The following is a 27,895-nucleotide window of genomic DNA, read 5'->3' on the forward strand; positions in this document are numbered from 1 at the left end:
TTGTTTTTATATTTTATTTGTTGTTTTATAGCATTGAGTATGAGAGTTGCAAACTCATTTTTGCTGTATTGGTGCATGACAAATTGTAATGACAATAAAGATATTTCATTTCATTTCAGTAAGATTGAAAGCAGTTAATTTATTTGGCCCCCACCAATATAACAGGAATTAATGTTAAGATAATAAATTATAAATACCGGGCAGATATTAGGCCACATTACCCACAATCCTCACCTGGATAACACGCACACCCAATATTAAACACGAGCTTACCATTTTCACTCACAGAGAGGCAGCACTGACACCCCCTGCAGGAGATCCAGTTTTCTGCACTTAACTACAAAGGCATGTATCAAAAAGTTTCACCCTGATTAAAAGCCAAATAAGTGTAAAAAGTCACATTTTTCACCTCAGCAGATCATTCACATTTGACCACATTTTATCTATTATCGTTCTGTATTTTTTAAAAATTATTGTGTATTTTTTTTAAAGTCTTAAAGAGATTAAAGATCATCTTTATTTGCCAAGACATATAGTGAAATGTGTCGTTTGTGTCCAATCAAATCAGTGAGGATTTTACGAGGCAGCCCGCAAGTGTCACCACGTTTCAGCCGCAGATCGCCACACGCCCACAATTCACTCAGCCTAACCGGTACGCGTTTGGAACGCTGGAGGAATCCGGATCACCTGGAGGAAATCCGCGCGGTTACGGGTAGAAACGCACTTGTGGGCTGCCCCCAGCATATCCTCAGGCGGTTGACGCAAACCAGGCATTTCACTGTAGGCTTCGATGTACGCGCGATAAACAAGGCTCATCTTTCAAACGCTGATCTCAGCCACTGCAGCGAGACTGGCTGAAGACCGAGGGGAGCGGGGAGCTCATCCGATGGCTTCCACTGAGGCACACACACACACACCAGAGGCAGCAACAGGATGGCCGTGGACATCCACCAGTAACCCAGCTGATTCGACCTCGCACAGTCCTTGACTTGACCGGTGGAGCTGGAGAAGGAAGGGTGGAGGAGGGTGGATGGAGCCGGCGTGGAGATAGCAGACGGCTAGCCACCGCCCCGACTCCCTCGTCAGTACAGATAGGGGAAGATGCGGTAAGGGACACGGCCGCAGTAAGTGCTCCACGCCGAGCCGTACTTCCTGCGGCACAGGTGCTCATCCCTGGCCTCACGGTGGATCAGCAGCGCGGTGAAGTAGACAACGTAGAAATAAGGCAGAGCGTGGTCCAGACCTGGCGGGTGGGGGGCGGGGGGTGGGGGGGGGAACAAAAGTTCAAAGTAAATTTATCGATCTATGCCTCTTATCATCTTGCACACGTCTGTCAAGTCACCTCTCATCCTCACAACCTCAGCCGTAGAGGTGTTTGACGACCATTAATGTACGTTAATGTCAGACCATGAGACACAGGAGCAGAATTAGACCATCTGGCCCATCGAGCCTCCTCTGCCATTTCATGCATTATTCTTTCCAGCCCTGTCCACCGGCCGTCTCCCAATAAACTTCGGCACCCTCACTGATCATCCTCCGCTTTAAATATACTCAATACCCACAGCGGTTTGTGGCAATGAATTACATAGATTCACCATCGCTAAAGAAATTCCTCCTCATCTCCGTTCTAAAGGGATGACTTAGTATTCTGAGGCTGTGTCCTCTGGTCCTAGACTCCCCACTATAGGAAACATCCTCTCCACATCCACTCTATCTGTGTCCTCTGGTCCTAGACTCCCCCACTACAGGAAACATCCTCTCAACATCCACTCTATATGTGTCCTCTGGTCCTAGACTCCCCACTATAGGAAACATCCTCTCCACATCCACTCTATCTGTGTCCTCTGGTCCTAGACTCCCCCACTACAGGAAACATCCTCTCCACATCCACTCTATCTGTGTCCTCTGGTCCTAGACTCCCCCATTATAGGAAACATCCTCTCCACATCCATTCTATCTGTGTCCTCTGGTCCCAGACTCCCCACTGTAGGAAACATCCTCTCCACATCCACTCTATCTGTGTCCTCTGGTCCTAGACTCCCCCACTGTAGGAAACATCCTCTCCACATCCACTCTATCTGTGTCCTCTGGTCCTAGACTCCCCCATTATAGGAAACATCCTCTCCACATCCACTCTATCTGTGCCCTCTGTTCCTAGACTCCCCCACTATAGGAAACATCCTCTCCACATCCACTCTATCTGTGTCCTCTGGTCCTAGATCATCCCACTATGAGAGACATCCTCTCCACATCCACTCTCTCTAGGCCTTTCAATAGTCAATAGATTTTAATGAGATTCCTCCCCCTCCATTCTTCTAAACTCCAGCGAGTACAGGCCCAGAGCCATCAAACACTCCTCATACATTATCCTCTTCATTCCAGGGATCAATCGCATGAATCTCCTCTGGACCCTCTCCAGTGTCAGCACATCTTTTCTTAGATAAGGGGCCCAAAACTGCTCTCAATACTCAAAGTGAGGCCTCACCAGTGCTTTATAAAGCCTTAACATTATATTCCTGCTTTTATATTCTAGTCCTCCTGAAATGAATGCTAACATCACATTTGCCTCCCTCAGCACAGACCCAACCTGTAAATTAACCTTCAGGTTAGAGTATAACACACAAGGTAAAATTCTTAGGCACATGTGATGCTGTGTTGTATGATGTTGCTGATCATGGTCTTTGCATGACCATGACTGCCCTTGGCAAATTTTTCTACAGAAGTGGCTTGCCTTTGCCTGCTTCTGGCCAGTGTCTTTACAAGATGGGTGACCTCAGCCATTATCAATACTCTTCAGAGATTGTCTGCCTGGCATCAGTGGTCGCATAACCAGGACTTGTGATCTGCACCGGCTGCTTGTACGACCATCCATCACTTCTCCCGTGGCTTCACATGACCCTGATCGGGGGGCTAAGCAGGTGCTACACCTTGCCCAAGGGTGACCTGCAGGCCAGCAGAGGGAAGAGACGAATCGCCACCCTGCCACAGAGCACAGTAGTACTTATTGCTTAAAATAGGAAGGTGGCTGGGATCCAGAAATAAGATTGTCTGTACCAGCTCAGTAATATTGAGTGTTATTTGGTTTGGGCAGCAGATGGGCATTTGGGTCGGAATGGAAAAGATGGGCCAAATAGCCTGCTTCCGTGCCAGATAACTGTGACAGAAGTGACGGAGACCTTCTGCAGAGACACGTTTTGGATTCTGCTGTTTTGGAAGTTAGGAAAGAGGCATAAAACTTGTTGGTTCTTGATCGTTTCAGAGAGCCAAGAGCAATGAAAAATGTACAGAGATAGCGGTCTGGTGAGTGAAGAAGCAAAAAGGAAAGATTGTGCCACCTCATGGTCAGCTACTTCTATACCCATAGATAAGAAAAATTCCATTCAAATTTGCAGAGAGGTTTCCAGAAAGAACTGTAACCACTAGGGGACACACTGAAAAACTGCATATACAGACAGTTACCACTAGGGGCACACGAAACAACTGCATATACAGACGGTGACCACTAGGGGCACACGAAACAACTGCATATACAGACGGTGACCACTGGGGAACACGAAACAACTGCATATACAGACGGTGACCACTAGGGGCACACGAAACAACTGCATATACAGACGGTGACCACTAGGGGCACACGAAACAACTGCATATACAGACGGTGACCACTGGGGAACATACAAAGCAGTTATACGCATTTAAGTAGTTATATAAAAAAGTCTAATCAAACTGTTTTCTGAGGGAAGTGATGCAGTCACTCTGTGTAGGTGGTGTGATAGACGAATGTACAAAGAGGTGAGGCAGGCAGTGTGGATGTGAACAGACTGGGACAGAGCCCCTTCCCTCCCACCGACTGGTGCTCACCCCTCTCCCTCCCCACAAGGCTGCACCCCCTCACCCATCGGCACTCACCACAGGGCAGAGACCAGGCCAGAGCCATGATCAGATCCCCCAGGTAGTTCGGGTGACGCACCAAGCCCCACCAGCCCGACACCAGCAGCTGCCGCCCAGTTGCCGTGGGGATCGTTTCCAGCCCTGAAACCGGGGTGGGGGGGGGGGGTGGAGGAGGAATGGGAGACACGTTAGCGTTCAACCAGTCATCACCCACCCACAGCCACACAACTCTCTAGCTGTCCTCACTCCCATCTGTACACCCCTTAACCCGTTCTCTGCCTCCGCCAACCCTCGCCTGTCCTCCTCCGTCTGTACAACCAGTCAACTATTCTGTTTGTATGGTTCCATGTCGACCCTCACCTATCCCCGTCTCAGTCTGTATACCCCCTCATCTAGTCTCCCCTGTACACTGTCACCACCTATCCTCCCACTCTGCAACTGTACTCCGTTACCCATTCACTCTTTTCGCCTGTCCTGTCAGTACACCGTCATCCCCACTCTGCCTGTCCTCCCGCCGTCCGTCTGTACATCGTTACCCATTCACTCTCTGCCTGTCCTGTCAGTACAGTCATCCCCTCTCTGCCTGTACACTATCATCGCTTTCCTTCCATCTGTAAACACCCTGCCTGTCCTTCTCCTCCATCATCTGTTCACTTCACCACCCATTTTCCACCTGTATGCTATCACTCCTGCCACTCTGCCAACACACCATCACCCCTGAACATCCCACCTGCACCGTCTCTCTGCCTGTACAGTTCTGTGGTCTAAGACAGGGAAGGGTTGTCTCAGAGACGAGTCAAACAGCAGTCTTCACTGAAACTTCTCACACAGCATCGTCGAAACCCACCAGCTCTACCAGTTGGAAGGATACAGGGAACACAACACCTCCCCCAACCCAGAAACTGGCCTGCAAATCACCCACTGTCCTACTTAGAAATCTATCGCCCTTCCTTCACAGTCACTGGGTTAAAATCAAAGGGACTCCCTCTGGGTTATACTCCAACACCCCAAGGACCACAACGGTTCAAAGCAGATCACCACCAGCTTCTCAAGGGCAACTGGTGGTTGTCCACCGTGTCCGACGATGACGGGAGAGTCTGTAAAGTGGAAAAGCCGTTGCACTGGGGCAGTTTCCGCTCTCTCGACGGTCCGGGTCCAGTGGGACAAACAAGCGTCACAAACCGGGGTCTTCCCTGGTTGCAGTGGGTGACCGTGATGTTTTCCGTGCCTGGTCGCGCCCTTCGCTCTCCACACGGGGCGTTAGAGAACCGGCTCCCTGGCCGTTGGGTCTCACTCGCCCAGTCCGCTGGAGTTACCTTCGCGTGCTACGATAGGCACCTCCCCGTCTCAGCGGGGCACGAGTCCCGTCAGCTACCCTGACCTGGTTTACCCTGCGTGTCAAAGCAGTGCACTGGCCTGCAAACACCTATTGGAGCCACAGGTGAGAGCTGACCGCCCCGGAGTGGACACAAATGCGGCCTGGGGAGGGGACAATGAAACGCTGCCCACTCCCCCTCGATGAGGGAGTAGGGTCAGCACATACTGCTCCACAGCCCCTGCGCCTGAACCACACACGACGTACCTGCCACCGTGGGGTCGCCGGGGTTTCTGCGGAATGTGTTCTTCTGCGAGTTCGCGCTGCGGAAGATATAATATCCAAGGGCTGTGACGGCAAGGAAAGACAGCGTTAGTGATCCGGAAGGGAAAGGGGTGCCAGCAAGAAAAGGATCATCACAGTTCAACCCGACAGCCCGTTGACCAGAGCCGCCACGTCAGCAGCCTACTCCATTAGGAGTCACTGGAGACTAGTAAATTTCTACAGACGTACAGTGGGGAGCATTCGAACTGGTCACATCACGGTCTGGTATGGGGGGGCGGGGAGGCTACTGCACAGGATCAAAATAAGCTGCAGAGTTGTAAACTCAGTCAGCTCCATCATGGGCACCTGCATCAAGGACGTCCTCAAACAGTCATACCTCGGAAAGGTGACGTCCATCACTACGGACCTCCATCACCCAGGACATGCCCTCTTCTCACTGCTACCATCAGGGAGGAGGGACAGGAGCCTGAAGACACACACTCAGCGATTCAGGAACAGCTTCTTCCCCCTCTGTCATCAGATTCATGCACAGTCCATGAATATTACCCTCATAATTCCTTTTTATTTTGCACTATTAATTTTTGTAAATTATAATGATGTCATTGCACTGTACTGCTGCTGAAAAGCCAATTTCATGTCTTGGGGGTGGGCATGTCAGTCTAGCGGTTAGTGTAGCGTTTTACAGTGCCGCCAGAGTTCAATTCCTGCCGCTGTCTGTAAGGAGTTTGTACGTCCTCCCCGAGACCACGTGGGTTTCCTCCAGGTGCTCCAGTTTTCTCCCACGGTCCGAAGACGTACAGGTCAGGGTTAGTGAGCTGTGAGTGTGCTACATTGCTGCCCGAGGCCTGGCGACTCTCGCAGGCTGCCCACTGCACATCCTCGGACCGCGTTGGTTGTTGACACAAATGACACATTTCACAGTCCTGATGAAGGGGTCCAACCCCGAAGCAACAACTGCTAATTCCTCCCCATAGATGCTGCCTGACCTGCTGGGTTCCTCCAGCATCTTGTGTGAGTTGCTCTGGATTTCCAGCATCTGCAAAATCTCCTGTGTTTATCACTGTGTGCATGACGTATAAATCAGAATCAGTTTAATATCACCGGCAAATAACGATATAACCATGTAACAATTACAGTACGGAAACAGGCCAACTCGGCCCTTCTAGTCCGTGCCGAACTCTTACTCTCACCTAGTCCCACTGACCTGCACTCAGCCCATAACCCTCCATTCCTTTCCTGTCCATATATCTATCCAATTTAACTTTAAATGACATCAAACCTGCCTCAACCACTTCTGCTGGAAGCTCGTTCCACACAGCTACCACTCTCTGAGTAAAGAAGTTCCCTCTCATGTTACTCCTAAACTTTTGCCCTTTAACTCTCAACTCATGTCCTCTTGTTTGAATCTCCCCCACTCTCAATGGAAAAAGCCTATCCACGTCAACTCTATCAATCCCCCTCATAATTTTAAACACCTCTATCAAGTCCCCCCTCAACCTCCTACGCTCCAAAGAATAAAGACCTAACTTGTTCAACCTTTCTCTGTAACTTAGGAGATGAAACCCAGGCAACATTTTAGTAAATCTTCTCTGTACTCTCTCAATTTTATTGACATCTTTCCTATAATCAGAATCAATTGAATATCACCGGCAAATGTTGTGACATTTGTTGTCTTTGAGACAGCGGTACAATGAATTATCTAATAATAGAAAAATACTGAATTACAATACATTATATACACACACACACTCTTATAGTGTCTATAAAAATTCACAACCTCCCAGAAGTTTTCATGTTTTATTGTTTTACAACATTGAATCACTGTGGATTTAATTTGGCTTTTTTTGGCACTGGCCAACAGAAACATCTCTTTTGTGTCAAAGTGAAAACAGATCTGTAAAAGTGAAGGTGAGGCACCTTTGAGACAGAGTCAGAGATGGAGCTAGAGCTGGAATGAGTGAATCGGAAAGAAATCAGAGCAGAGGAGTTTCGGAGTCAATGAAGCAAGGTTGGATTGATCTGTGCTTCAAGCTGATTTGGGAGGCTCAAGTGCGAGCTGGAACACGGTTATAGCCACAGGCCGGGCGGCGAGGTCTGGGTCCAGAGCGTACAGCTGCGGTGGGAGCCGGGTCCTAGTGTGGGCGGTGACCCGGTGTTTGGACAATTCACACGCCAGCCTAGTTAGACCGACAAGGCAGGGTGTCGGGACCAGGGTCGAGGATCCAGCCAATTTTGCCCCATCTTCTGCGACGTTTACTCCTTTCTCCATGGCGCTGAGCTTGTGCCGTGCTCCGACTAATCCAGCTTCATATCCACAAGCTCTGCAGTGATTTGCCCCACTATGCGGTGAACCGAAGCTGAGGCTGTGAGCCTACACCAGCTGCTCTGGGCTCCGGGTCTATCCACTCGATTTGGTTCAGAATGCTCTTGCTTGCTTTTATTGTTTGCATGAGTTGTGTTTTCTTTTCCCCCACTCTCCCTGCACATTTGGTATTGGTCTTTTTTAAAAACCGAGTTGTGTTGGGTTCCTTGCTTGGTAGCTGCCTGTAAGCAGGTGAATCTCAAGGTTGTATAATTTATACATACCCTGACAATCAATGTACTTGGAACTTTGAACTGCTGTACCTCCTCCCCGATGGTAGCAATGAGAAGAGGGCATGTCCTGGGTGATGGGGTTCCTTAATGATGGATGCTGCCTTTCTGAGGCATCGCTCCTCGAAAATGTCCTGGATACTACAGAGGCTGGTGCCTGTGATGGAGCTGACTGAGTTTACAACTCTCTGCAGCTTACTTCGATCCTGTGCAGTAGCTCCCCACCCCTCCCACACCAGATGGTGATGCAGCCAGTCAGAATGCTCCCCACAACACATCTGTAAAAATCTGTGAGTGTTACTGGTGACATACCAAACCTCTTCAAACTCCTCATGAAATATAGCCTCTATTGTGCCTTCTTTGTAGCTACATTGAGATGATGGGTCCAGGTTAGATCCTCAGAGATGTTGACACCCAGGAACTTGAAATTGCTCACTCTCTCCACTTCTGATCCCTCAATGAGGATTGGTATGTGTTCCTTCATCTTACCCTTCCTGAAATCCATGATCAGCTCTTTGGTCTGACTGACGTTGAGGACAAGACTGTTGCTGTGACCCCACTCAACCAACTGATCTACCTTGCTCCAGTATCCCCTCTCATCACCATCTGATATTAATCTTTAAATCAGAGTTTGTTCTAACACTGAGAGGCAGGGCAGACACAGTTCGCTATGTGGAAGATTTTGATGAACATGTGATAAATAAAGCTAATCTTTAACTTATCTTTTACACTGAGGTCAAAGATCAGCCATGATCTAGGTGAGTGGGATAGCAAAGATCAATGGGCAGGATGGTCATCTGTACCCAATTCTTATGAGGGTAACACTCCAGGAGACAAGACAAAAGAGATGATTGTGAGTTTCAGGAAGGCACAGGTCAACCACGCTCCATCACACATCAATGTCAGCCATGGGGAGCGTGAACAGCACAAAGTTGCTTGGTGTGCACATAATAGACCATCTAATGTTGACCCACAACACCTTCTCATCAGTCAAGAAGGCACAGCAGCAGCTACACTTCCTAAGGAGACTGAGGCGTGCAAGGCTCCCCGCCCTCCATTTCTAGCAACTTTCTACAGGAGAACTGCCCAGGCTTTCCTGTCCAGCTGCATCATTGCGTCAGTAATTGTGGGTTTCTGAAAGGGTAAGATGAGTGAACACACACCAGTCCTCAGAGGGATCAGAGGTGGTGAGAGGGAGCAGATTCAAGTTGCTGGCTGTCAGTCTCTTGGAGGATCTATCCTGGTCCCAACATATCGATGCAGTTACAAAGAAGGCCCGACAGTGGCTATATCTCATTAGAAGTTTGAGGAGATTTGGTTTGTCACCAAAGACACTTGCAAATTTCAACAGATGTACCATGGAGAGCATTCTGACTGGCTGCACCATCGTCTGATATGGGGCGGGGGGGAACAGGAGGGGCTACTGCACAGGATCGAAGTAAACTGCAGAGAGTTGTAAACTCAGTCAGCTCCATCACGGGCACCGGGCTCCGTAGTATCCAGGACATCTTCAAGGAGCGATGCCTCAGAAAGGCAGCGTCCATCATTACGGACCCCCATCACCCAGGACATGCCCTCTTCTCATTGCAACCATCAGGGAGGAGGGACAGGAGCCTGAAGACACACACTCAGCGATTCAGGAACAGCTTCTTCCCCTTTCTGAATGGACAGTGAACCCATGAACACTACCTCACTACGTTTTTATTTCTGTTTTTGCACAACTTATTTGGCTACTTTTGCTACATATATTTCCTGTAATTCAGTTTTCTATTATGTACTGCATTGTGCAGCTGCAGAGTTAACAAATTTCACGACATGATATTACGATATTAAAAGTGATTCTGATTTATTGTGTGGTACAAAAGCGACAGGGCACCGACCGCAAGACAGTAAAAATGCCACGAAGATCACCAGGGTCTTACACCCCCCATATTTGTGACGTTTACCAGGAGTGTTGTACACAAAGGTCACAAAGCATTGTTGAGGATCCCGACCACCCGTCCCACAATCTCTCTGACCCACTACCGTCAGGGAGGAGGTACAGGAGCACCAGGACTGGGACTGTCAGACTGGGTGACAGCCTCCTCCCCCAGGCTGTGAGACTATTGAGTACCCTGCCACCGAGATCTCGTCACTGGTACAGCGAGCTATGTACCATTTACCTGTGCTGCACACAACATGCATTTAAATTATATTTTATAAATTTATTTGTGGTAATCAACAGGAATTCTGCAGATGCTGGAAATTCAAGCAACACACATAAAAGTTGCTGGTGAACGCAGCAGGCCAGGCAGCATCTGTAGGAAGAGATGCAGTCGACGTTTCAGGCCGAGACCCTTTGTCAGGACTAACGTTAGAACTGACGAAGGGTCTCGGCCTGAAACGTCGACTGCACCTCTTCCTAGAGATGCTGCCTGGCCTTATTTGTGGTAATGTTTTGTTTTATGCGCTGGGTGTGATGGATGTAGTGTGGGGGCACTGCGGCCGGGAGGAACGTTGTTTCATTTGGTTGTATACATGTACAGTCAGATGACAATGAACTTGAACTGGAGAAGATCGGTGAGGGGGTGTGGAGATTACAGCGAGCTGCAGACACACCTACCGTTGAGGAGGGTGATGGCGACCGCCCCCGTGGGGCTCAGCTCCTGAGGGTGAGACACCAGGAAGTGGGCCTGCAGGCTGTAGGTAAAGGGCACCCAGGTCAGGTCCCCGAAAGCCAGCATGAAGCCAAAGCCGTCGTTGACGATGTCCATCGTGGTCAGGACCGCCTCCTGCCAAGAAGCCACACGTCGCACACCGGTCAGTCAGTCAGCAGTGCGTCTGGCATGGCCACAATTAGTTTACTGGCCAGGAACGTGGATCAGTACAGCACAGGCCCTTCGGCCCACAACTGACCCTTTAACCTACTCAAGATCATTCTAACCCTTCCCTCCTACATAGCCCTCCATTTTCTCTATCCTCCATCAGCCTATCTAAGATTCTCTTAAATGTCCCTCATGTACCTGCCTCTCCCACCACATCCCTGACAGGGCGTTCCACACACCCACCACTCTCAGTGTGAAAAAACACTACCTCTAACATCCCCCCCTATACTTCCCTGCAGTCATCTTAAAATTATACCCTATCATACTAACCACTTCCACCCTGGGCAAAAGTCTCCAGCTGTCCACTCGATCGATGCCTCTTTATCATCTTGTACACCTCTATCAAGTCACCTCTCATCCTCCTTCAGTCCAAAGAGAAAGACCCTTTCACTCAACCTATCCTTATAGGACATGCTCTCTAATCCAGGCAGCATCCTGGTAAATCTCCCCTGCACCCTCTCTAAAGCTTCCTCATCCTTCCTATAATGAGGTAATCAGAACTGAACACAATACTCCCAGTGTGGTCTGACCAGGGTTTTATAGAGCTGCAACATTACCTCACTGTTCCTGAACTCAATCCCCCAACTAACAAAGGCCAACACACCAAACACCTTCTTAACCACCCGATCAACTTGTGCGGCAAGTTTGAGGGATCTTTGGATGTGAACCCCAAGATCCCCGTTACTCCACCCTGCAAAGAATCCTGTCATTAACCCTGTGCTCTACCTGCTAGTTTCCACCTCCTGAAGTAAAACACTTCACACTTTTCCAGATTGAACTCCATCTGCCACTTGTCAACCCAGCTCTGCATCCTGTCAGTGTCATAGGAACATAAGAAATAGGAGCTGGAGTCGGCCATCCGGCCCGTCGAGCATGCTCTGTCATTCAATAAGATCATGGCTGATCTGTCCGTAAACTCAGCTCCATCTTTTCCCCATAACCCTCAATTCCCCTATTATGTTGAAACCTATCTAACTGCATCTTAAATATATTTAGTGAAGTAGCCTCAACTGCTTCCCTGGGCAGAGAATTCCACAGATTCACCACTCTCTGGGAAAAACAGTTTCTCCTCATCTCCGTCCTAAATCCTCTCCCCTGAATCTTGAGGCTTTGTCCCCTAGTTCTAGTCTCACCTACCAATGGAAACAACTTTCCTACTTCTGTCTTATCTATCCCTTTCAAAATTTTGTATGTTTCTATAAGATCCCCTCTCATTCTTCTGAATTCCAGAGAGTATAGTCCCAGGCGACTTGATCTCTCCTCACAGGCCCCTGGAATCAACATGGTGAACCTCCTCTGCACGGCCTCCAAAGCCAGTCTATCCTTCCTCAAGTATGGAGACCAGAACTGCACACAGTACTCCAGGTGCGGCCTCACCAGTACCCTGTATAGTTGCAGCATAACCTCCCTGCTCTTGAATTCAATCCCTCTGGCAATGAAGGCCTACATTCCATTTGCCTTCTTACATCCAACAACCTTCTGCCCCGTCCACAGCTCCACCAACCTTCGTGCCATCTGCAAACCTACCAACCCACCCTGCTTAGATAACACATTTGAATGGAAATGGAATCAAAGGATGCTGGGCATTTCCAATGGGTCAGATGCCAGGTTATCAGAAGCCCACCGGGACCCCGCCCCCGGTGGGGTGGCTGCCCTGTCTCACCTCGTGCCAAAGGGCGTCAAACACGTAGAGGATCTGGAAGGCGTTGACGAGCAGCATGGCGAGAGACGGGCTTCCTTGCAACTCCCACTCCTTCATCAGCATGGCCAGGTTGATAAGCAGCTGTGAGGGGCAAGCCAGAACACTGATTGGGTGGGAAAGGCCCTTCAGCCCATCGCGCCAGTACTGAGCACAACAAGAAAATAAACTCATCGCTTCCCGGGCTTCCAGCCGGGTGCAAGTATCCATTTTAACCGACGTTTCGATGGCCAAACTCTGCCATCTTCATCAGGACTGATGTCTGGACATGTCAGGGGTAAAATACCACCGGGCAGGAAAGCACTAGATCCTTTTTCATCCCTTCTGCCTACACAGTGTCCATCTCCCTCCATCTCCGTCTCTCTAACAGCCTCTTCAACAGCTCCACCCCCACCCCCGACAGCTCATTCCACACACCCACCACCCTCTGTGTAAAAAAAAACTTGCCCCACACATCTCCTTCAAACTTATGCCCTCAGAGCTAGGAGGTCGGAAGTCAGAGGGCAGCCCTGTGGACAACCCGAATTCTCGTCGATTTTGCCAACTGAAGTGTGGTGGGGGACTGAAACATCGAGACAACAGGCGGCGTGCGAGGCTGTCGGAAAAGGCCCCTAGCCTTGGGGGGGGAAGGGGGGGTGAGGGGGGGGAAGGGGGGGTGAGGAGGGGGGGTGAGAGAGGGGGGTAAGGAGAGAGGGGGTTAAGGAGAGAGGGGGGTAAGGAGAGAGGGGGGTAAGGAGAGAGCGCACACGCGCCTGTCGGTCCCCGTGTCGGGGGATTCTGAGAAGCGCCGCGGCAGATTGTAACATCGAAACAGCGAGCTGCTGGCCTCCCACTCCCAATGTAACAGGAGTGAGGAGTGACCTATCTCCCTCTCCCTAGCTGGACAGAGAGCTGTCCCAGATGGCGAACTGTAGTTTTTAATGGGCTCTAGATCAAGGTCTCTTTGTGGGCTTTGCTATTGCTTGCATAGTGGGGGAGTCTGGGGGAGAGGTCGATGCTTTTGCTGTGTTTGTGTGGAGGGGGAGGGGGGCTTCAGGTTCTGATCTTTCTGTCATTCATTCTTTGGGATTTTTCTCCCTGTTTCATGGGTGTCTGTGAAGAGTAAGAATTCCAGGTTGTATACCACATACATTCCCTGATATTAAACTGAACCATTTGAATAAAAAGATATATGTAGTGGGGGGGGGGGGTTGGTTTACAATAGTGTAGCAGGCAATGTAACACAATTACAGCAACAAAGACCAGATTCAATTCCCACTGCTGCCTGTCAGGGGTTTGTACGGTCTCTTCCCGTGACTGCGTGGGTTTCCCCAGGGAATTCCTGTTTCCTCCGACAGTCCGAAGACGCAATGGTTGGCAGGTTAATTGGTCATTATAAGCTGTCTCTTGATTAGGCTGGGGTGAAACCGTGGGATTGCTAGGCAACGTGGCTCGAAGGGGCGGAAGGACCTATTTCCCGCCATATCTCAATGAATAAATAAAGAAATTCCTCTTCATCTCTATTCTAAATGGACGTCTCTCTATTTTGCAGCTGTGGCCCCTGGCCTGAGACTCACTCACTCTATGAAACGCCCTAAGTGCACTCCACCTAGATCTCCCCGCCGGAGGTGGGGGTTGAAGGGGACACTGGCCACTTACCCAACCAATCAGTCCCGGCCGCAGTTCGCAGAAGTATTTGAGGTCAAAGTTGCCGATGCGGGGGTTCAGCTCGTGCCCGATAAAGAAGTCGTAGATGGGGTTGCCTGGGGTGACCAAGGTTAAAGGTCAGCGCTTAGTTCAGTCCACTCAGTGCAACTCCTGCTGGTCATAGAGTGAAACAGGCCCTTCAGCCTATCCAGTTCATGCTGGCCAAGATTCCCATCCAAGTCAGTTGGCCAGTATCCCTCGAAACCAGGGGGTTCTAACCTGGGGCCCACGGACCCCTCGGTTAATGGTGAGTGTCCATGGTTAGGAGAGGTCGGGAACCCCTGGTTTAAACTGTTCTTGTCCAAGTGTTGGTGAACCTGCCTCACCCACTCCCTCTGGCAGCTCGTTCCAAATACTCCGCTCGAAAAAAATAATAAAGTCCTAAACTCTCTTCATAATTCAGCCCCTCAAGTCCCGGCAACATCCTCGTAAACCTTCACTCCAGCTAATGTGACTGAAAGGCTAAGACATCGGAGCAGGATCAGGCCATTCAGCCCATGGAGTCTGCTCCGCCATTCCATCATGGCTGATTTACTATCCCTCTCAACCCCATCCTCCTGCCTTCTCCCTGTAACCTTTGATACCCATACTAATCAAGAACCTATTAACCTTCGCTTTAAATATACCCAATAACAGCCTCCACAGCCATCTGTTGCAATGAATTCCACAGATTCACCATCCTCTGACTGAAGAAGCTCATCCTCATCTCTGTTCTAAAGAGACGTTCCTTAATTCTGAGAATGTGCCTTCTGGTCCTAGACTCCCCCACTACAGGAAACATCCTCTCCACATCCACTCTATCTGTGCCCTCTGGTCCTAGACTCCCCCACTATAGGAAACATCCTCTCCACATCCAGTCTATCTGTGTCCTCTGGTCCTAGACTCCCCCACTATAGGAAACATCCTCTCCACATCCACTCTATCTGTGTCCTCTGGTCCTAGACTCCCCCACTATAGGAAACATCATCTCCACGGCCAATCTATCCAGGCCTTTCAACATTCGATAGGTTTCAATGAGAACCCCACTCATTCTTCCAAACTTCACTGAGTACAGGCCCAGAGCCATCCAATGCTCTGCATAAGTTAACCCCTTCATTCCCAGAATCATTCTTTTGAACTTCCTCTGCACCCTCTCCAATGCCAGCACACCTCTTCTTAGATAAGAGCCACAAAACTGCTCACAGTACTCCAAATGTGGTCTGTCCAGTGCCTTATAAAGCCCCAGCATCACACCCCTGCTCTTATTATTCTAGTCCTCTTGAAATGAATGCTAAAATTGCATTTGCCTTCCTCATCACTGACTCAATCTGCAAGTTAACCTTTAGAGAATCCTGCACAAGGACTCCCAAGTCCCTTTGCAGCTCAGATTTTTGAATTTTCTTCAGAAAACAGTCTCCACCTTTATTCCTTCTACAAAGTGCATGACCATACACATCTCTACACTAAATTCCATATCCCTCTTCTTTGCCCATTCTCCTAATCTGTCCAAGACCTTCTACTGACCCCCTGCTCCCTCAGCACTACCTGCCCAGTCATCCATCTTTGTATTGTCTACAAACTTGGCCACAAAGCCACCAATTCCTTCATTGACATATAATGTGAAAAGAACTGGACCCAAGAGAGACCCCTGCGGAACACCACTAGTCACCGGCAGCCAACCAGAAAAGGATCCTTGATTCCCGCTCTTTGCCTCCTGCCAGTCAGCCAATCTTCTACCCATGCTAGCATCTTTCCTGTAACATCTCGTTAAGCAGCCTCAAAGGTCTACTGGAGATCAAAATACACAACGTCCACTGACTCTCCCTTCGTCCAACCTGCTTCTTATTTCCTCCCAAGAATTCCAACAGATTTGACTGGCAAGATTTTCCCTCGAGGAAACCAGGCTGACAATGGTCTCTTTTATTATGTGCCTCAAAGTACCATGAGACCTCATCCTTAATAATCGACTCCACCATCTTCCCAACCACTGAGGACAAGCCCATAGTTTCCTGTCCTCTGCCTCTGTCTCTTCTTTAAGAATGGAGTGACATTTGCAATTTTCCAATCCTCCGGAACCATTGCAGAACCTAGTGATTCTTGAAAGATCATGACTCATACCTCCACAATCTCCTCAGCCACTTCTTTCTGAACCCTGGGATGTCGTCCACCTGGTCCAGGTGACTTATCTACCTTCAGACCTTTCAGTTTCCCAAGAACCTTCTCCCTGGTAACGGCAACTTCACACACTTCTGTCCCCTGAAGCTCTCAAACTTCTGTCAAACTGCCAGTGTCTTCCACAGTGAAGACTGATTCAAAATACTTATTTGGTTCGTCTGCCATTTCCTTGTCCCCATTACTGCCTCTCCAGCATCATTTTCCAGGGTCTGACATCCACCTTCATCTCTCTTTTACTCTTTATATATACGAGAAAAACTTTTTGTATCCTCTTTGATATTATTGGCTCGCTTACTTTGATAATCTCATTTCTTCTGATGGCTTTGTGAGTTGCCCTAACTTCCCACTAATCTGTGCTGTACTATATACCCTCCCTCTTTTGTTTCTATGTTCGTTTTGGCTCACCTTGTCAGCCACGGTTGTGTCATCCTGCCTCTTGAGCACTTTTCTCACTTTGGGATGTATCTATCAATCGTGTGGCCTTCCGAATTGTCCCCACCACCAACCAGGGTCTATAAAGCACCTCCCCCAGCCTCCAAAGGCGCAGGAGAACTCACCCGAGTTCCCGCCGGGCGCCAGGGCCACCTCGGACACACACAGCGAGCGGGCGTAGAGGAGGACGCTGAGGGCGAACGAGGTCAGGATACAGACGCAGGCCAGCTGCACACAGCAGTCGTGAACGTGGGCGAGGGGCAGCCCGCAGACGACGCCCACTGCCGTCAACAGCGCGGTGATCACGAGGGCATGCAGACCTGCGGGGGGAGAGGAGGGGCAGAGTTACCATGGGGGGGGGGGAATCTGCGTGCAGCGAAGGGGTGGAGACACCCACGTAACACGTCAGCTACCCCCCCCCGCCATCAGATTTCCACCAGCGCACCGGGGTAGGGGGGCGGTTAGCGCTGCACTACTTCAGCTCGAGGCATCGGAGTTCAGAGTTCGACCCCAGCATCCCCTGTCAGAAAGTTCGTACGGTCTCTCCCCATGACCGCGTAGGTTTCCTCCGGGTGCTCCGGCGTCCTCCCACAGTCTGAAGACGCACCGGTCAGTGGGTTGATTGGTCGTTGTAAATTGTCCCGCGATCGGGGCAAATTTCAGTCGCTGGGCTGCTGGACAGCGTGACTTGCTGGGCCAGATGTGCCTGTTCCATGCGGTTTCTCTGAATAAACAAACATTTCTGAACCATCCATGAACACCTCACTACTTCCCTTTTGCAAAATATTCACTTTTATTACTTCTTATAGGAACTTACGTTTTACACTGTACTGCGGTCGTTAACCTGGACCCAACATACCCATGCAGTTACAAAGGAGGCCCGACAGCAGCTATATATCATTAGGAGTTTGAAGAGATTTGGTTTGTCACCAAAACAATCGCAAACTTCCACAGATGTACAGAGGAGAGCTGCATCACTGCCTGGTGTGGGAGGGAGGCTGCTGGCTACTGTACAGGGTCGAAGTAAGCCGCAGAGAGTCGTAAGCTCAGTCAGCTCCATCACGGGCACTGGCCTCTGCAGAAACTTCAAATTCAAGCAGGCGGCATCCATCATTACGGACCCCCTTCACCCAGGACGTGCCCTCTTCTCATTGCTACCATCAGGGAGGAGGTACAGGAGCCTGAAGACACACACTCAGCGATTCAGGAACAGCTTCTCCCCCTCCGCCATCTGATTTCTGAATGGACTTTGAACCCATGAACAATACCTCACTATTTTTTTATTTCTATTTCTGCACCATCTATTTAACTGTTGAATAAATATTCCTACTGTAATTCACGATTTATTCTGTTATCTATCACAATGTACTGCTGCCTCAAAGACAAAGCACTTCGCAAAATATGTCATTGATATTAAACCTGATATTGATTCTGATCAAAAAACACTTATCATTACATCCCCCCATTCACTGTCACTTCACACTGACACTCCACACCTCATACCCACACTGACACACTCCTCTCCACAGTCCCTCACCACCCCCTTCACCCCCATTCACTGTCACTTCACACTGACACTCCACACCTCATACCCACACTGACACACTCCTCTCCACAGTCCCTCACCACCCCCTTCATCCCCCCATTCACTGTCACTTCACACTGACACTCCACACCTCATACCCACACTGACACACTCCTCTCCACAGTCCCTCACCACCCCCTTCACCCCCATTCACTGTCACTGTACACTGACACTCCACACCACATACCCACACTGACACACTCCTCTCCACAGTCCCTCACCACCCCCTTCACCCCCATTCACTGTCACTGTACACTGACACTCCACACCTCACACCCACACTGACACACTCCCTGTCCTGCTCAGTTTTCATTTTCCCCGCTGCTACCTGGACGAGTTCCTCTTGCCAAGAGTCAGTCATTACTTTCCATTTCCTGTCAGACTCACCTTAAATGCAGGCACCCCTACACCTTGTGTCACTCTTCTGGACATACAATCAACGTTCAAAGTGTTCAAGGTTAATTTATCTTCAAAGTACAAGCACGTCCACGTATGGAACACTGAGCTTCATGGCCTTGTGCAGATGATCAATGAATTCATTCATTACCGTGATAGAATAATGAAAGAGTGCTGGCACCATCTTGTACAATCAACCAGAGCACAAACAACAAACCCAGCAAATACAAAAGCAAATAAATAACGATAATGCATAAATAAGCAATGAATATGAAGAATTGAAGATGAGGAGTCGCTTCATTGATGTTGAGTGAAGCTCACTCCTCTGGTTGAAGAGTAATAGCGGGTCCTGAGCCCCGAGGCTCGTGTACCAGTGAGGAGAGAGCACGTGCTGGGTGCCGGGGGTCCCTGATGATGGAATCTGCTTTCCTGTGGCACCGTTTCATACCGATGCGCTCAGCGGTGTGGAGGGCTTTACCTGTAGGCAACTGTGCTGTTTCCACTCCTTATATACATCTCCATATATAATCTAATCTGACATAGTGTCTGTACGACCACAATCTACGTATATAATCTAATCCTATGTACCGTATACACGACCACAATCTACGCTTATAATCTACTCCTATGACCACAATGAGTTTCTTTGAAGCATTTACCTACATTAACTATTATTGCGTTTCTTTCTGCCCCGTCAATCTTGGGGCTGTGCCCCCTCGTCCTCGACCTCCCCACTGTGCACCCCATCCAGGCCTTTCAATATCCCATTGAAATCCTCCCTCATTCCTCTAAACTCCAGCGAGTACAGGCCCCAGGCCACCAAACATGTTAACCCTTCCACTGCTGGAGTCATTCGCATGAAGCTCCTCTGGACCCTCTCCAATGCCGGCACGTCCTCTCACCTTCAATGCATGCCCTCCAGTGTTAGGTATTTTATCCCAGGTTAAAACATACCGGCTGTCTATCAATGCCTCTCATAATCTTATACACCTCGATCAGATCTCCCCTCAGCCTCTGATGCTCCAGAGAAATCAACCCACGTTTGTTCAGCCTCTCGTGACAGCACACGCTCTCTAAACCAGGCAGCATCCCGGTGAACCTCTTCTGCCCCCTCTCCAAAGCCCCGACATCCCTCCTGTAGCGGGGCGACCGAACTGCGGACAAGAAACGAACGGATAGGTGCACCTGGCCTCGGGTTACCACGACGGTGAACCGCCTGGGCGGTTTGAGGTCGCGAACCTCAGGCAGCGTGAGGTCACGTGACACCCGCCACACACGCGTATGAACACAAAACATACCGTTAATCCGGTAGGAGAGACGGGTGCCATCCCGAAGTGGCATGCCTTGCGTAACCTGTGGACATGAAACAGCGAGGGTCAGGGGTCAGGGGTCAGAGCGACAGCAGATAACGCAGGCTGAATGGCGGCCCAGTAGCGTCGCGGGAAACACTTTACTGGTCATAAAGGAAGAAGTTGTGAAACTTATGATTAAGTTCAAGATTATTGTCATTCAACAGTGCACAGCACACAGCGAAACGAAACAACATTCCTCCAGACCAAGGTACACAACATGGCTCATAAAGTAATTATCGTCATGTGCCATACCATATGACATCATCATTATGCGCCATGTCGTATGGCATCATCATTATGCGCCATGTCGTATGGCATAGGCGGACATGATCTTTCCATGACCATGATTGCCCTTGGCAAAGTTTTCTTCCAAACTGGTTTGCCATTGCCTTCTTCGTGAGCCACCCTCCCGTCACGCCAGTCTTGTTCACCCCGTACTCAGCTCGCTACGGCCACATAGCGGCAAGCGTTAACACTTTACAGCAGGTCACAGTTCAATCCCGCTGCTGTCTGTAAGGAGTTGCTACGGTCTACCCATATTAGGCCATGGGGGAGTCTAGCACCAGCATGCACAGCTGATGGGCTGAATGGCCTCATTCTGCTCCCCTGTCTTATATTGGATAACCACACCCGCACCCCCCCCCCACACGACCAATTTGCAATCAGAAACAGGACAAGGTGCTTGCCCCCACCCCTCCCTCGGACCTACCTTGCCCAGAGGAAGGAGGTAGAGCACAGACTGGAGGGCAAACCAGGCGAGAACCAGGATCAAGGCAGCAGGGTCCCAGAGCTGGCTCAGGTCCAGCTGGGGTAGGGGGTTGTTCAGGACGCTGGCTGCCTCGGTGCGGCAGGCGAGCAGCAGGTAGAGAACGCTGCAGGGCAGCAGGGCGACCAGCACCAGCGCACCTGGGCAGACAGGCGAACCACAGCCAGCGGTTAGCGTTGTATCAAAATGGTTCCATTTCACATCCGAGAATGTGTACAGTATACAACCTGAAACTCTTACTCTTCACAGACGCCCACAAAATAAGAAACAGCACAGAATAAATAATAGAAACATCAGAACCCCGAAGCTCCCCCTCCCCCTCATGCAGGCACATTAACCCCTCTCCCCCACACCACTTGCACTGACAGAAACATCAGATCCAACCGTGCACGCAATAACAAAAGCCCCCTAAAGAGACCCTGATCCACAGTTCATCAAAAAATGCAGTTTTTGGACTCTATTACTGTGCGACTATATCTTACTGATACCTTTATGTGCCCGCTATCTTGTGTGTGCTTTGTGCTGTGCATGACTGTCGGTACTGTGTTTTGCACCTTGACCCCAGAGGCACACTACCTTGCTTGGATGTATTCATGGGTATTTGTGTAGGGTTGAATGACAATTAAACTCTTAATTGAACTCACCCCTCACACACTATGGGGGCAATTAACCCACCAAACCTGCAGGTCGTTAGGCAGGAGAGAACCAGAGCCCCTGGGTAGGGGGTGGAGAGGAAGAGACCCATACAGCTACAGTCTAACATCACTGCCGGAGGGGTGTGGAAGAGGGTGTGTGTGTGTGTGTGTGTGTGTGTTCAGAACCAGAAGCGGGCAGGAAAAATCATTGCGGACAGCAAACTTCCTTTTCCAAAATCGCCCTTCAGGAAAGTTCTCTAGGATTATTAAAAGAAAAACTTCACGCTATCTTACAAGTTTCTTCCCCTGCCCCTGGGCAGTTAATCTGATGAACCATTCTAGTTGTACCCCTGCCCCATCCTCCTCTATCTATTACCCAGTCACTGCACTGCAGATATTTTAAGCCACTTTTTTTAAAAATAGTTTAAATTGTATTTATATCATATTTATGTACATCTTATTCTATATCTGTACTTTAACCTCTAATTTTATCACTTACATAATGCTTTATAATTGTTGAGCATTGTTTCATGCTGCCAGCCACACCCTGACCAATAAGGGTGACTCTTGACATGAGGGTGCACAAACCCCACGGGCATACAGACACCCGGAGGGCGCTGGTCAGGATTGAACCTGCCTTCTCTCCTCCGCCCACTCACTGTACTGACTGGCTGGCTGATCAGATGAGATGCACGCCTACCCATTAGGAGGGTGAGAGGTGACCTGATAGAGGGTGTAAAAGATGATACGAGGCATCAACTGAACGGACAGCCAGAGACTTTTCTCCAGGGTGAAAAGGGCTAATGCAAGGGGACGTAATTTTTAGGTGATTGGAGGAGAGCACAGGGAGGATTTGGCAGGGGTGTGGGAATCAGAGTGAAGGGACTTTAGACAGACCTCTTAAAGATAGCGGAGTGAAGGGATATGGGGAGAAGGCAGGAAAAGGGTACTGATTGTGGATGATCAGCCATGATCACAGTGAATGGTGGCTCGAAGGGCCGAATGGCCTACTCCTGCACCTATTGTCTATTGAAATAGGAAAGGCTTGTCAAAAGGGCAATGTTATGATAGTCATGGGAGATTTCAACATGCAGGTCGATAGTGAAAATCAGGTTGGTAATGGATCTCAAGGGAGTGAGTCTGTTGAACGCCTACGATATAATGAACTGGAGTGGATTAGGGAGCTGAAGGTAAAAGCACCCTGAGGCATGGATCACAATATGACTGAGTTCAGCTTGAAATCTGACAGGGAGAAAGTAAAGTCTGATGTGGCAGTATTTCTGTGGAGTAAAGGAAATTACAGTGGTATGAGAGAGGAGTTGGCCAAAGTAACTACAAAGGAAATGCTAGCAGGGATGACAGCAGAGCAGCAATGGTGTGTGTTTCTCGGAAAAATGAAGAAAGTACAGTATAGATGTATCCCAAAAACAAACAAGTGCTCAAACAGCAAAATAGTACAACTGTGGCTGACGGTTTTAGCTCAAAGCTAGAATTTGTGGGAAGACAGAGGATTGGGAAGCTTTTCAATTCTTACAGAGAGCAACTGAAAGAATCATTAGGAGGGAAGAGATGAAATATGAAAGAAAGCTAGCAAGCAATATCAAAGTGGATAGTAAAAGCTTCTTCAAGTATGTAAAAATAAAAAAGAGATGAGAGTAGATATAGGACTGCTAGAAAATGAGACTGGAGAAATAATGGGGGCTGCGGAGATGGCAGATGAACTAAATGAGTATTTTGCATCAGTCTTCACTGTGGAGGACACTAGCAGTGTGCCAGATGTTGAAGGGTGTGAGGGAAGAGAAGTGAGTGCAGTTACTATTACAACAGAGAAGGTGCTCAAAAGACCTAAGGGTATATAAGTCACTTGGACCAGATGAATTCCACCCTAGGTCCCAGAGGACTGGAAAATTGCAAATGTTACTCCACTCTAAGAAGGAGGAAGGCAGCAGAAAGGAAATTATAGACCAGTTAGCCTGACCTCAGTGGTTGGGAAGATGTTGGGAGTCAATTGTTAAGGATGAGGTTATGGACTACTTGGTGACACAGGACAAGAAAGTACAACATCAGCATGGCTTCCTTAAAGGAACACCTTGGTTGACAAACCTGTTGGAATTCTTTGAGGAAACTACAAGTAGGATAGTTAAAGGGGATGCAGTAGATGTTGTATATTTGGATTTTCATGAAGGCCTTTGACAAGGTGCCACACATGAGGCTGCACATCAAGCCACATGTATGGCTTACATACATCAAGTTAAGAGCCCGTGGTATTACAGGAAAGTTACTAACATGGTTAGAGCATTGGCTGATTGGTAGGAGGCAGCGAGTAGGAATAAAAGGATCCTTTTCTGGTTGGCTGCCAGTTACTAGTGGTGTTCCGCAAGGTTCGGTGTTGGGACTGCTTCTTTTTATGCTGTGTATCAATGATTTAGATGATGGAATAGATGACTTTGTTGCTAAGTTTGCAGACGATATGAAGATTGGTGGAGGGGCAGGTTGTGTTGAGGAAACAGGTAGGATGCAGAAGGACTTAGTCAGATTAGGAGAATGGGCAAGAAAGTGGCAAATAAAATACACTGTTGGAAAATGCATGGTGATACACTTTGGTAGTAGAAATAAATGTGAGGAATATTTTCTAAACAGTGAGAAAATCCAAAAATCAAGATGCAAGAGGACTTGGGAGTCCTTGTGCAGAACAGCCTAAATGTTAAACTTGCAGGCTGAGTCGGTGGTGAGGAAGGCAAATGCCATGTTAGCAATCATTTCAAGAGATCGAGAATACAAGAGCAGGGATGTGATACTAAGGCTTTATAGGACACCGGTGAGGCCTCACTCTGAGTATTGTAAACAGTTCTTGGCTCCATCTTAGAAAAGATGTGCTGGCATTGGAGAGGGTCCAGAGGAGGTTCACAAGGATGATTCCAGGAATGGAAGGGTTATCTTACAAGGAACGTTTGATGGCTCTGGGTCTGTACGCACTAGAATTCAGAAGAATGAGGGGCGTCTCATTGAAACCTTTCAAATGTTGAAAGGCCGAGACAGAGTAGACGTGGGAAGGATGTTTCCCATGGTGGGGGAGTCTAGGACAAGAAGGCACAGCCTCAGGATAGAGGGGCGACAATTTAAAACAGAGATGCAGAAAAATTTCTTTAGTCAAAGGATGGTGGACTTGTGGAATTTTTTTAGCACAAGCAACTGTGGAGACCATGTTGTTGGGTGTATTTAAGGCAGAGCTTGATAGGTTCCTGATTGGACACAGCATCAAAGTCTAAGGGGAGAAGGCCAGGGAATGGGGTTGAGGAGGGGGAAGAAAGGATCAGCCATGATTGAATGGTGGAGCAGACTCGATGGGCCAAATGGCCTAATTCTGCTCCTATGCCTTATGGTCTTATGAAGAGACCTTGAAAGTGAGTTCATCAGGTCCATGAAATCCACCATTTCATCATGGATGATCCATTTTCCATCTCAGCTACCATCTCCTGCCTCTCCCTGTATCTCTTCATGCCCTGATTAATCAAGTATCCATCAACCTCTACCTCAAATATACCCAAATGACTTGGCCTCCACAGCTGCCTGTGGCAACAAATTCCACAGATTCACTACTCTCTGGCCTAAGAAATTCCTCATCTCTGTTCTAAAAGGAAGTCCCTCTATGCTGAGGCAGTGTCCTCTGATCCTGGACTCCCCCACCACAGGAACATCCTCCCCCACATCCACTCTGTCGAGGATGTTCACCATTCGATAGATGAATGATGGACGACCTGATGAAAAACCTGAATTCCAGCGAATACAGCCCCAGAACCATCAAACGCTCTTCATACGACAAGCTGCTTAAACCCGGGGTCACTACCGCGAACCTCCTTAGCTTGTGGAGACACTTCAGTGATGGGGCAAGTGAAGTTCTCCCCCGCTGGCTCGGGAGCTTGGTGGTCGAAGGGTATTGACTCTTCCTGACCCTGGTAGTGTGGGTCCTGAGGCTCCTGTACCTCCCTCCTGATGGCAGCAGTGAGAAGGGAGCACGTCCTGGGTGCAGGGGCCCGTGATGATGGATGCTGCTTCCCTGTGACACCATTCCCAGATGTGCTCAGTGGTGGAGAGGGCTTCAACCATGATGAAGGTAAAATTGGGACTGGCATAGAGAGGCATCAAGGTTAGCGTGGAAATTAGGACAAAGGGCCTGTTTTATGGGCTGTAAGATGCAACATCTCTTAGCAATAATCCACCCTGATGACTCGTTTCCTCCCCGCCAACCACAACGATTAACACAGATGTCAGTCACCTAGGGGCCCTCCGAACTCCAGGTTGGAGGTTCTGGCCATTTTGGTCATCTGGCCCATCCTCGGCTCCCATCCGCCAGCCCCAGCCTCGCCAGCTCCGTGTGGACGAGTCCTCACGCCCGACATTGGCGGTGCCAGCTACCCGCTTGGGTGGGGCAGTGTAGTGCAGACCGCCACCCCTGGACAGAGGACAAAAAAACTTTACAAGCTGGAATCTTAAACACAAGGGATTGTGCAGATGCCGGAAATCCGAGGCAACACACACAAAATGCTGGAGGAACTCAGCAGGTCAGGCAGCATCCATGGAGGGGAATAAACAATATTTCAGCCTGAGACACTTCATCAGGGCTGGAAAGGAAGAGGGCAAGAAGACAGAATTAGTGGGGGGACGGGAAAAGAGGGAGGACTATAAGCTGGCAGCTGATAGGTGAGACCAGATGAGGGGGAAGGTGAGTGGGGAAGAGGGGGGATGAAGTGAGACACTGGGAGGTGATAGGTGAGACCAGGTGAGGGGGAAGGTGGGTGGGGGGGGGTGGGAATGAAGGGAGACACTGGGAGGTGATAGGTGAGACCAGGTGAAGGGGAAGGGGGATGAAGTGAGACACTGGGAGGTGATAGGTGAGACCAGGTGAGGAGGAAGGTGGGGGTGAGGGGGGATGAAGTGAGACACTGGGAGGTGATGGGTGAGACCAGGTGAGGGGGAAGGTGGGTGGGGGGGGTGGGAATGAAGGGAGACACTGGGAGGTGATAGGTGAGACCAGGTGAGGGGGAAGGTGGGGGAGAGGGGGGGGATGAAGTGAGAGACTGGGAGGTGATGGGTGAGACCAGGTGAGGGGGAAGGTGGGGGAGAGGGGGGGATGAAGTGAGAGACTGGGAGGTGATGGGTGAGACCAGGTGATGGGGAAGGTGGGTGGGTGGGGGGGTGGGAATGAAGGGAGACACTGGGAGGTGATAGGTGAGACCAGGTGAAGGGGAAGGGGGATGAAGTGAGACACTGGGAGGTGATAGGTGAGACCAGGTGAGGGGGAAGGTGGGGGAGAGGGGGGGATGAAGTGAGAGACTGGGAGGTGATGGGTGAGACCAGGTGATGGAGAAGGTGGGTGGGTGGGGGGGTGGGAATGAAGGGAGACACTGGGAGGTGATAGGTGAGACCAGGTGAAGGGGAAGGGGGATGAAGTGAGACACTGGGAGGTGATAGGTGAGACCAGGTGAGGGGGAAGGGGGATGAAGTGAGACACTGGGAGGTGATAGGTGAGACCAGGTGAGGGGGAAGGGGGATACTGGGAGGTGACAGAGGGAAAGGTCTGAGGAATGAGGAATCCAATCGGAGAAGAGAGTGGACCATTGGAGAAGGGGACTCAGGTGCAGGTGAGAAGAGAAATCTTGTCCGTGAGCTGCTCTCGTAGATAACCACAACACCATTTCTAGTTTCTGGGTGGGGTGGGAGGTATGGACTACCGCTCCACACCGTCCGGACGTGCCATGGTCGGTCGGCCGGTCTTTCCTCCTGGGAGTGACAGCGGTCGCTAGTGGAAGTCCCTTTATGCAGAGAACCCCGTCCGTACATCGGTAACCCCGGCTGCACAGAGCGTAGCCCGGGAATAAGTTTATCAGCCCGCGCAGGCAGAGGGAGAGGGGCGGACTGGGGGGAGATCGACATGAAAATGATCCACTTGCCCGGTGGAGCTGCCCGGCCGGCGGCTGCAGGACGGTCTCGGTCCCGTTGACAGTCCCCGGCGCCCCTCCGCCCCGGTTCGCACAGTCCCTTCCCGGCCGCGGCTGCGACTGCGCACTGTCACCCCAGTGTAACCACTCCCCGTCCGCCAATCACAAGCCACAACCGCCACAAGGCGACGGCTGGGCAGCCAATCAACGCTAAGAAATTCGCGTTGTTCGGTTCACCAATCAGAGACTGAGTATCACGGCTCCTCCCCCCCCTTGTCCTCCCTTGTATCTGATGGAAACGAGA

General features: G+C 49.8%; 1 protein-coding gene across 2 annotated transcripts; it reads right to left on the bottom strand.

Annotated features, from left to right (window-relative positions):
* Positions 1–119: 119 nt before the first annotated feature.
* tm7sf2 (transmembrane 7 superfamily member 2) lies at positions 120–27,722 on the bottom strand. 2 transcript variants are annotated; one of them, XM_072245781.1, is made up of 11 exons: positions 27,604–27,722; positions 25,929–26,105; positions 20,961–21,157; positions 20,198–20,252; positions 17,044–17,238; positions 14,285–14,388; positions 12,611–12,730; positions 10,686–10,854; positions 5,474–5,554; positions 3,910–4,032; positions 120–1,243 (listed from the first exon to the last, which is right to left on the bottom strand). In XM_072245781.1, the coding sequence occupies exons 2-11, from the start codon at positions 26,050–26,052 to the stop codon at positions 1,083–1,085; spliced, it is 1,329 nt and encodes a 442-aa protein (XP_072101882.1). In that variant the 5' UTR covers positions 26,053–26,105; positions 27,604–27,722; the 3' UTR covers positions 120–1,082. The 2 variants fall into 2 exon arrangements, with proteins under 2 accessions (XP_072101882.1, XP_072101883.1); XM_072245782.1 differs by lacking the exon at positions 12,611–12,730.
* Between the last annotated feature and the right edge of the window lie 173 nt (positions 27,723–27,895).

This window comes from Mobula birostris, chromosome 28 (assembly GCF_030028105.1).
Source record: "Mobula birostris isolate sMobBir1 chromosome 28, sMobBir1.hap1, whole genome shotgun sequence".
Classification (NCBI taxonomy): Eukaryota; Metazoa; Chordata; class Chondrichthyes; order Myliobatiformes; family Myliobatidae; genus Mobula; species Mobula birostris.